This window comes from Mesoplodon bidens (assembly GCF_964165515.1).
Source record: "Mesoplodon bidens genome assembly, contig: HAP1_SCAFFOLD_227, whole genome shotgun sequence".
NCBI classification, from domain to species: domain Eukaryota; kingdom Metazoa; phylum Chordata; class Mammalia; order Artiodactyla; family Ziphiidae; genus Mesoplodon; species Mesoplodon bidens.
In genome coordinates this window covers 543,446-554,501 of record NW_027671685.1, presented here as the reverse complement: position 1 = coordinate 554,501, position 11,056 = coordinate 543,446, and the positions used below count along the sequence as shown (strand labels likewise).

At 45.6% G+C, this 11,056-nt stretch overlaps 1 protein-coding gene across 1 annotated transcript; it reads right to left on the bottom strand.

Moving 5' to 3' along the window:
• Positions 1–7,889: 7,889 nt before the first annotated feature.
• Positions 7,890–10,499, bottom strand: LOC308611197 (homeobox protein prophet of Pit-1-like; the record flags this gene model as incomplete). Its single annotated transcript, XM_081260072.1, has 3 exons — positions 7,890–8,228; positions 8,970–9,202; positions 10,391–10,499. 3 exons carry the CDS (start codon positions 10,497–10,499, stop codon positions 7,890–7,892), a joined length of 681 nt encoding a protein of 226 aa, XP_081116198.1.
• Between the last annotated feature and the right edge of the window lie 557 nt (positions 10,500–11,056).

Sequence of the window (11,056 nt, the reverse complement as noted above, 5' to 3'; positions counted from 1 at the left end):
TGTTGGTATTTGGTCCTTAGGGATGATGTTCAGGCACCTGCAGCATCTGGTTAGGGAAGGGAGTGTCTCTTGGGCTTACAGTGCCATCAGAGAGAAATTTGCATTTTTCACACACTGAATTCCTGTGGGGAGGAGGAATTGCTGAAGTAGCTTTTTTGTTTTCTTTTGGTTTGGTTTGGTTAAAGAGGTAAGGAGTGTTTAACAAGGGAGGGATATATATAGATCACATTAGCTACTTTCTCTTTTCCTGATTGGGCCAAGGTTGTGTCGCATCCCTCACAGACCCCCCTGGACAAGCCCAGAGACATTCTCTACTGCCATTCCCCCTCTGCCACAGGACCTCCTTCGCACTCAGACCTCTTGCTTCCAATGTGGACCTGGGAGGGCAGAAAACGGTGTCTGGACACCCTGCATGGCCTCCAAGGAAGAAGCAGCCAGGGAGCCTCCTTGAATTGAAGGCTTTGCAAAGGCGGGACTTCTGAGCATGCCCAGAGCCCTACCCTGGGCCTGGGAGAAGGCTCTGCTGCCAGGAGTGTTCTCTGGCCCGTGCACTGCTGGAGACACCTAGCTTACCCAGGAAGATGTCAGGAAGCGCACCACAATTAGATCTTCAGAGTCCACTGCAGGAGATCAGTAAACAAACTAAATACCTCTCCTGGGTGGCCAGCATATACTCAGAGATTCTGTGTCCAGAGTGGCTAGGTTTCAAGGCCAAGGGCTTCTGTGTGTGCCTGTCCTGAGCAGCGGCTGCCATGACCCTCACATTCCTCCCTTTCTCCACAACCCTCTGTTCTCCACACAGAGGGGACAACGTCTGTAAGTGAGCTCAGAGAGGAGCTCAGCAGAGCGAGGCCAAGTCCTCTGAAGTGGGGTGTTTGGGATCTCCTTTCAGACACTTCATTTCTTCCTCTGTCAGAGGCTGGGTTCACATGTCCTCTCCTATCTTGGTATGTCTCAATGTCTGACAGGAATTTCTTGGATTTGAGATGAATCTCCAGGGTTTGACTCCCACTTGGCAATAGGAAGGTACCCAATAAATGTTTGCTTGGAATTCTATAAGGATATTAGAATTCTAGCTTTGATAACTGAGAAGTCTCACAAAAAAGGTGGAAATGTTTATAACAGCAAAGGGGGAGGTGGTGTTGGAAGTCTTGAGGACTAAGCAGTTTGCCCTACTACACTGCTGCTAGGGCAGGTAGCTTGTTCAGGAGTCAATTCTATCCTCTGGAGATGGGCAAGAGGACCTGACTTCTTTGACCGTGGGGTTCATGTCCCTGTGATGGCAGAGTTTATATGATGGACAGGAAGCTGTCTCTACCCATGCTCCCCCTCACCTCCCTCACCTGACCAGGCTTAGGCTCCGAGCCTGAGTTTCTGAGGTGCCCATGGCTTCCTTACCCTGAGTGCATACGAGGCCATCTCACTCTAGAAAATGCCAGAATTTCCCAGAGGTGTTCTAGCTGCTAGTTGAGATACCCTATACCAGCTCCTCAGCTTCAATTTGTTGGTTCAGAGATGCCAGGGCTCAGATGGACCCAGAAGTCCAGCAAACAAATTGATAAGGGAATATTTTGAGCACCCTGAATTCCAAAGTCCTAGGCCATGTGGCTTCCTAGGCCTATCCAGACACTGCAGCCCCCAAAGACCCACACCCACATGCTAACACAGACACATACACACACACACCTTCAATGAGTCACCCTGTGGGCCTGACGCCTACCTTATTCCATCTTGGGCTTCTTCGCTGGGTGTTAAGAGAGCTGTAAGGGACCCCCTAGGCTTTCAGATGCCTAGTATTGAGGGAGTTGAATCTGAGGAGCATGTCGTAAGGAGTGGAGGAAGGACCACCTGGAGCAAGAACCTGGAACTCTGAAGCTATTTGACCAAATTCAAAAGAGACTGAGTCTCCGAGCTGCTTTTGTTACTGGGACTTTGGGTTCAGCTTTTGTTTCTAGCATGAAAAAGAGTGAGTATTTTAATTCCAGGAGAATTTGGAAAAACCTGGAAAATAGCGGGAGGATTGATTGGGAGGAACCCCTGCAGGGGAAAAACCACCCAATACATTCTTAGAGCCTGACACTGGGTCCTCTACTCTGGACCCAGCAGTTTGAAGTCCCTCTCTTGTCCTCATGCAGCCGCTCCTGTCTCCACCAGGTGAGAAGTTTTCAAGGTCCAGGGTGCTTGCCACCTGGAGCTCCAGCTCCTTCCCCTGCTTAGGTCTAGTACCTAGGTCCCCTGTACCACAATTCCCTGACCTAATGGCACTTATCTCTCTTGCTGGGTGTGCGTCACATTCCCAGGTTTCATCCTCCGAAAGACAGCTGAGTCAAAGAGGGAGTCAATGAGCCGAAGGGGGCGCTGTTTGCGCAGGTGGACGGTTCAGACAGCGCCTGAAGAGGTCTCTGGTATAGGAGGGAGCAGATGCCATTCAGGCAATCGGCCGGGGTCTTCAGGTGTTCTCCTGCCACTCTCGGGAGCCAGGAGCCTGTGGTCTGGATGCATGGAGAGGAACTCTTCTCAAGACCCTTACGGCCACGAGCTCAGAACCTAGAGAACAGGTCCTGCGACTATGAAGGGACCAGGTGTCGTTTGCATTGGGCAGACAGCCCGAGGGCTGGAGAGGAGCCAGACCCCGGGACGAAGAAGTGTCTGAAGCACTTAGAAACACGTTGCTCGAGCTCCCAGGAAGTTGAGGCTGGTAGAGCTAGAAGCGGCCCAGGCCTCGAGTCCCAGGTGTCTGGGAGGGGGTTTCTCACAGGGGCTGTATGTTTTAACTCCTCCACTTTCTTAGGCCTGTTTGTTTTCATTGCGTTGAGCATGCCCTGCCCGTTCCCAGCCCAGACTAGTAGGGTCTCTGGGACCTCACCTCTCAGCCTTCTAGGAGCGCCCGGAAACTCCATGGTTCAGCCCCACGGTCTTCAGTAGCTTGCAGGAGCACCCTAATTGTTTCCAAAGTCGCTTGGAGCAGTGCACCCCACTATGCCACCCCAGAGCTCCTGCTCTTATGCCCTGCACACCCATTTCGGACTCCAAGTCATTTTGCTTTCTGAACTCGGATTTGGATCCTGCTGAGAATGGATCTTTCTGAAAAACCAGGGATTTAGATTTCCCAATGCAAAGAAGAATTTGTGACTTCTTTACCCTCACGTGGCTGCATTTCCTCTTTGGTTGGCGGGGGTGAGTGAAGGGATGTCGCTGCTTCAAAGGCAGTTCTTTTTCTTTTTAAACACCAATTGGGGCAAAGATTCCAAACTTCTGCCTGTTTGAACTGTAAGGTTATCTCTAATCCCGAGAAGGAAGGACAGGGGAACACAAAGAATCGAGGTACGCCTTTCCCTGCCTCTTGGGCTTTCTAAGACCCGCAGGGACACTGAGATGCCTTGCAAACCTCACCAGCCTCAGCCCCTCAGTTCAGTCCCTGGCACTATAGGCACCAGGATGCGTGCAGGCTGACAGCAAGAGGGGGCCAGTAGTGCGGAAACACCCTCTGCCTTCCTTCCTTCGCTTGCACCCCTTCCTCCCCCACAGTGGGTCCGCGGGCCAGGTAGCGGGACAGGAGGCCGAGATGGGCTAGGAAGGCTGGAGTGAAGGGCACAGAGAACTTGACCTCGTATGTACCAGCTCACCAGCAGGTGTGATGAGGCTGAGGGGGACACCGGGTGTGTGCCGCTGCCTGCGGGATCCTAAAAAGCTAGTGGGAGAACCGACCCTCGAATAGAGAACCAAGAATAGATTTTTAAACCTCACACGAATTTAATTTATGATATATGATAAACGTAGCAATTTGATTCAATGAATAAGGTAGTTTAATGAATAGCGCTGGTATATTTTACTTTTGATCTAGAAGAGACTCAGTCCCTTGATTCTCAGCATATACAAAAGTAGGTTCTGTATTTATTTTAGATTTTTTTAAAAATCAAATCTTTAAAGAAATATTAGGGGGAAGTATTTTCTAGGCTTAAAGAAAAAACTTTTTAACTAAACAGGACATTTTCCTAAGCTACCCTTTTTGGTAAACTAATCAGGCTGTATCTCTTACAATTTTAAATGTACATAACACTTAACACAGCAGTCCAACCTTGGGACATCTAACCTACAGAAGTAAAAAGCACCTGGACCAGAGGAAACTATAGGGGGAAAATGTGATTCAATGGAAAGCCATGCATTGTTTAGGGCCCACCATTCCAGTTTATTTGACTTTGATTCTTTCTGCCCTCTGAGGCTTTCTTGGCCTTTGAGCTAATTTATAACTCTGTAAATTGTAGATAACAGAAGGCAATGCAAAAAAATTCTTGTCTATAGATACGTAAATAAATCCCATCCCCTGAAGGGTCAATTGAAATCCCTCCTCAACTAGGAAAGAAGGCAATTTTGGCTCCATTTACACATTCATTTCACTATTCCTCATCTATAAATACGCTTGGTCTTTGTCCTTTGAACTGGCTTTGACATCTTTATCGTTGCCTTATGAGTTAAATGAGTTAAATAAAATTTACATATCTATGAGAGTCATGGATTTACCTTTTTTGAGAATTATCCTTTAATGAAACAACTACAGTGGCATTTGTGGTGGTAAAACAAAACAAAATATCAATCTAATTGTGAATCTCGAATGATAGGAGAATGGTTAAAGGGCACATAAAATTGCCAGTTAATGGAATGAAAACAATAAAAATCTATGTGATCGAGTTGAAGGATGTTTTTATATCTATATCCACTTACAGTAGGATCTCATTTTTATTTTTAAAAAGGAAAAAATATTAGTGTATGTGTTACTGAGTCCAAGCTAACTCTGCTTGCCACATAACAGACAAATAAATCAGGAGATGAGGTGTTGAGGCAAGGAATGGCAACTTTATTTGGAAAGCAGGCAGATGAGAAGTTGGCAGACTAATATCGTAGAGTAACATCTTATCAGGGTCTGGATGCTAGCTTTTTTTTTATAGAACAGAGAAAGGGAGGAGGTGAGGAAGTAAAGTAAAAGGCCATAAGTCTTGCAAAATATCTCCTGGTTTTTGGCCAGCCTCAGGGAGGGGCTGTGTTAATTTCTTCTTTTCTGCAGCCATTCACAGTTGGGCAGGGTCAGGGTGTTTCCTTGTGAGCTGAACAAAGGCACTTTAGTTTAATATTCCGGCAGAGGGTCAGGGTTCCCCGAGGGAGGCCATTATGTATGCCTATAGCTATAGACATCAGCCTTTTAGTGATTATAGTAATAAAAATTAATGGAGAGCAAAGGTTAAAGTAAAAGAAACAGATCCAACGTGGAGTCAGATTTTGTTCTTCCCTGTTACATGTGTATGTCTATATATTTTTCTATGAGCACAATAAGTTGTGGAAAGATACACACTACTAATGTTGTTTATCTCACGTTGAGGTGAATTTGCTTAACATGGGGTTTTGTGATTAATCCAGGTTAATATGTATAAATATATATTCATGTATAATATATATTCATCTATATAATATATATGTCTTATATGTATATAAATCTTTTGGGTTGACTGTTACAAAGACCCTATATAACTTTTGTAATTTATAAAACTCTTATTAAGATTTGTTTTATAAAAAAAATACCCAGAAGTTTCCTGAGGGACATAAGAGAAATCTGGAAAAAATAACAAGACACACCTTGTATTTGGATAAGAAAATTTAACATTTTAAAGATCCTTACATTTTTGGTAATTAAGACACTATGGTACTGATATCAGAATAGAGAAGCTAACTGGTGGGAAAGAATTAAGATTCTACAACTGTCCCATATGAGATCTTAGTGTGTGGAAAAATGTTTTTAGAAATCAAAGTTAGACTGTTAAATAAATTATATTGGAAAAACCAGCTAGCTGATTGAGGGGAAATTGGATGACTATTCTACCGCACAACCTAAAATAAATTTAAAATGATTCAAGGCATAGTATTTTGATCCAAATAATGAGGAAAACATGGTGAAGCAGTAAAATTAAGGGGAGATTTCTCACTTGGGGTTCCTCAAGCACTAATAAGAGATGACTAGATCAATTCACAAATAACTCAGAAAAGCAATGCAGAGGAGAAAAAAATGTAAATTGTCAATAAACATGAAACTATTTTTAACATTCACTAGCAATAGATTAAATGAAAACTGAAAAAATAACCAACTAGGAGACATGACTCTCCGTCAAAAAATTGTCCAAAATGATCAATGTCGATAAGGATGTGCTGAAACTGACACTGACATCTTGGGAGGTATGCACACCAGTTTTATCTTTCAGGAAGGCAGTCTGGCACAAGGGGATAATTACATGGAAATGGAATTGTGCATCACAGAGGTTTCAATTCCAGACTTTTAAAATATAATACATACAAAAAACTGCAAATAAAATCCCCAGAGGCTTGTTTCCTCAGAATTCTTCTATGTATGTGCCCATAAGTGAGGTAGACCTACTTATAAATAAGTAAATTATGAGTAAAATAAGTACATTATAAGCAATATGGTATATAAATGGCAAACCAACTAGGCCACAGCATGTTTCTGTTAGGAGAGCTCAGACTAAGGCACTTCACAGCAGAGTCTTTTCTGGGAATGACCTCTTATGAACCTCAAGACTCACGGTTTGCTCTTGGAAAAGTTTGCCCTTAATCAAATTGTTTCTTCTCTCTCACAAACTGAAACTGAGCCCCTCTAAAATTGAGTTCCCTTTGTGAGTTTCTGATTAATCTCTCTACTTAAAACTTTATTCCCTTGTTTGCCTCTTCTGACCTCAATCCTGTGCTAACTGAACACTAATCAAACAGAATAAGATGACTAAAATTGCTATTGTCTATAACATCATTAATGTACTAAAATTGCTGTTGTAGATATCATCATTAACACACAAAATCAGGTTGTTTCTCCAGAGCAGGATGAGCTCACAGATCCCCCAGGTGCCTAGAGAATTGTAAACTGGAAACAACTTGACTTCCACAACTATGATTAAGAGATGTCACAAGATGATGGTTAATCCCAACTTCTTTTTTCTTCTTCTTTTTAAAAACACTCCCAACTCAAAGGCCAAGTTGGAGCAGATCTGAGGCTTGTCTCCCACTCCCTTGCTTGGCACCCTGCAATAAACCCTTACTTTATTGCAAACATCAGCTGTCAGAGTCTGGCTTTCGGTGCTGTAGTCACAGGAGCTCTTGCTCAATAACAAAGCCACATGCAGGTGACTTAAAAGTTATGTTGAAGGTAACGCTGAAGACTGTTACAGGCTTAGCAAATCAGGTATTACTTATTTATTGTTTATAAAACACTGGAGAGCTAATATTTAATGATCAGCTTTACAAAGCCTTTTGGAAGTGGGAAAGACTGGAGCTAAGGGAACCAAGGAGGAGGATTAATTAGAAAACGTGGAGCCAGAAAAAAAGTGTCTGCTGGAACAGAAAGGACAGGAATAACTTCAAGAGCTATTTCCAGGATAGAATGAATAAAACTTAATGATGGATTCGGATGGTGGTGATGGGGAAGGGATGTATAGGTAGACATTAAATCAAAAGCCTTATTGAAATCAGCTAGAAACAATGGGGATGAAGGTCCTCAACTGTGATCTCAATGAGTGAAGTCCCAAAAGTTCTATCCCCTTCAACCATTTCCAGCCACCAGCAGCAACCACTGCTTCCCTCAATGTCACTTTTCCACCAGTCACCTCCACTGGGGCTTTTTACCTATATCTTCCTGTAGTTTCACCTCCTTAAATTCACTCAATTAATCAGCTCAGTGAGCCTTCATCATGATCTCCCATTTTAACATTCCCAGTCTCTGAGCTGTCATTCACCATATTTCTACTTCGCCCTTAGAAGGAAAGGAAACCACCTAGTTTTCTGTGTTTTGTGAGGGTCACAGGCTGGGAAATTACCTTATCAGTACTTGTTTAAATTTAGTTCCAGGACTTTGGTGGCTCAAGGATGAGGGGAAGCATGGATGGGGGTGGAGGGAAGGGCAGATGACCAGCAGGGGTTGGGTGCAGGGTGGGGTACCAGTCTTCAGATTGGTGGGGTCGAGCAAAGGAACCACCAGTGGAAGGCTGTGAGGGAAGGGCATGGTTGTAGGGGTGATGGAAGCAGGTCATTGGGGGAGGTGGTGTTGGGTAGGAGTAGGGGCAAGCAGGGCGCTCAGGCAAGAAACCGGAGAAGGTGGCAGGAGACAGATGGGCCAGTGGCTGGAGCAGTGACCGCTCTTGCTTCTTCTGCTTAGCTCTGCGGTTCTGGAACCAGACCTGAGGAGGAGGGAGAATAGCCACATTAGAGCCCCTCTCTCAAATAGGTGGCATTGTCATATGCATCTACACACTGGTACAGGGCATAAGACTCCCCCACATCCCCAGAGGAAGTAAAGCTCTTGCAGAAGGCATAGCTGAACCAGGACTAGTGACAAAGCAAGACCCACACCATTCCCCCAATCCATATCTAAATTTGCCCTGCTACAACTTTGGGTGAGTAAGAAATGTCAACTTGTAAAAAGAAAGAGATAAACATGACACAGTGGTATTTCACCTCCACAGAGAATGGGAAATTTCCTCTAGGGTTATTAGAGACTAACACTATGGATGAGTTTAATTGTTACAGACCAGGTTAGATTTAGGGTACAGTTTATTCTTAAGATTAAGTAACTCTATGGTTAGAATTGAGCAAGCATCAGGTTGAGTTTCAAGACCATGGTTAGGGACAAGGTTACATACGTGTGTGAATAGTTAGGATTGAATTTCTGTTGGAGTTCACATCACTGTTAAGGATGGAGTTTGACATTGAAATTCAAGTTAGATTAGGTTAGCCCCAAGGTTAAACTCCAGTGAAATTCCTGACGTAGATGAGGTTATGCTGACTGTTGGGTAAGACTCTGTTCTGGTGAACATTTGGGTTAGGGTTATAGTGCCCTGAGAATTTATGCCCCAGTAGTTCCCAATCACCGAATCTGCATTTCTTCAGGGGATGGTGGGCGGAGGATCCTGGGCCATCACCTGGATTCTGGCCTCGCTGAGACCTGTGTCCTGGGCCAGGCCTTCTCGGGCCCAAATGTCAGGGTAGCAGTTCCTCCCAAAAGCTGACTCCAGCTGTTCCAAGTGCGCTGGACGAAAGGTGGTGCATTGGCGGCGCCAGGAGTGTGGGCGACCCCTCTGTTCTCCTTGTGAGCAAAGACTTGGTCTCCCCACTCGTACACCAGAGAGGTTCCTGCAGGGCTGAGTGCTCATGTCTGAGAAGGAGGGTGGAGGAGAATTTGTTGCCGCATGGATCCACCCATCCATCCCAGACCACATATGCTGGAACCCCCAGATTCTACTAGGACCCAGTGTATTGCTCATATACTCTGCCCTGACCAGAAATTCTTCAGCTTTCAGAATTAGCTGAATCCAGCTCAGCCTTGGCCCTGCTTCACTTCTGATTCCCTTAACCCATGCTGCCCTCTCCACATGAAGTCTGCCCCTCAGTCTCACTTGTCCTAGGCACTCACGCTCCCTCTGCCTCACTTCTGCACCTTGTGCCCACTCCCCATTACACTCCCCCAGATTCATCCCCATGTAAGGCATGCCCCTCCATAGCCTTTCATCTCTCTCAGCACACATACCACCTTCCTGGGTCTCACCCTGTGGATCTCCTATTCGCTCTGACAACCTAACAAACTGCCCAGGTCTCTGTCTAAGACCCCTATGACTTGCTCCCTGCTCTCATGGTTCACATGCAACTTAAACCTTTATATTGTTCCCATTGTCCTATTCCCTCCACCTGGGAAGATGAAACATTCCTCACTCTTCTGCTCAGACACACCCTCCTCACACATACATTTCATCTTCTCCCCTATCCCAGTCCTGGCCTGGCCACCAGGCTGCAGGAACCTGAGCTCATGGGAAAGGCCTGCCTCTTCTCCCTACAGACTCTCTAAGCCCCCACACTAATTAGTCTGAGAGCCAGCTGGGGAATAGAGAACAGGAGCAAAAGGAAACACCTGGGAGGCACACACTGAGAAAAGATATCTGGATTGAGGATCCCAACCCCATGGGGACCCAGGTGGTAGTCCCTACCCCGTGCTCACTGTCCACCTTAGTCCCCTGCTCTCCTCAGATCCAAAGCCCTGGCCCCTCCAACTCTCTTCCTTGGAGAAAGCAGTGCAGTGAGCAAACTCTGAGGTCAGGAGTGAGGAGACAGCTTTTAGCTCAGCCTCTGCCACCTCCTCATCCGTCACGGTCTCAGTGTGCCACTCTGTAAAGCAAAGGGGTTGTATCAGCCCATGTGTATTAAGATTCTCTTGTTTTTAACATTCTAGGATTCTGGTTTTTTATTTCTCCTCTTCACTTTCCTCGTGAGGAACCATCGCCCCATGGAGCCTGGGCATGGAGCATGCACACCTGCTGTCTCCTCAGGACCACCCCAGAGATTCACTCACCCACCGTGGAGGTCAAAGTCCCAGCGGCTGGAAAGCCCTCGGGCCAGAGACTGCTGCAAACTCGCCCCTTCTTTTGTTCACCCTGCTCACTCTTCCCTTCTGCATCCATGGCTCACAACAAAGACCAAAGACAGCTCAGTCTCATGTCCCTGATTCTGGATCAGTCTTTCTCTGTTTCTGTTCCCCTCTATGCCTTGTATTTCACTGCTTTCCCCCTGTTTATACCTCTCTCTGAATCTCTCTCCCTGTGTAGATATAGATAGATAGACCTTTTTCTCTCTTTCCTTTTTTCTAACTTTTATTTCAATTTCTAATTCCCCATTCCTTTGCTTGAGTATCATCTCATTCTGCCTTTCCCTCACCCTGTTTCTCTTTTATAGTCTGCACTTTTCTCCGCCTGCACCTTCTCTCTCTGGGATGCCGTTCTCTCCTTTTGCTCTCAGATGCCTACTTTCCCAGCTTGCAATCCCACACTAACTCTTTCTCCCTGAGCCTTGGAGGAGTGACCTGTTCCTCACCCCTGTGAGCCCATCCAATCATTGCCTGGTCGCCAGAGCCCCCATCATCAGGGGAGGATCACAAGCCAGATGAGGGAAGGTGCTCTGTTGGAGGGTCTAGGGACTGGGGCCAAGAGCTCATAATCCCGGAGGACCAAATTCTTTTGTC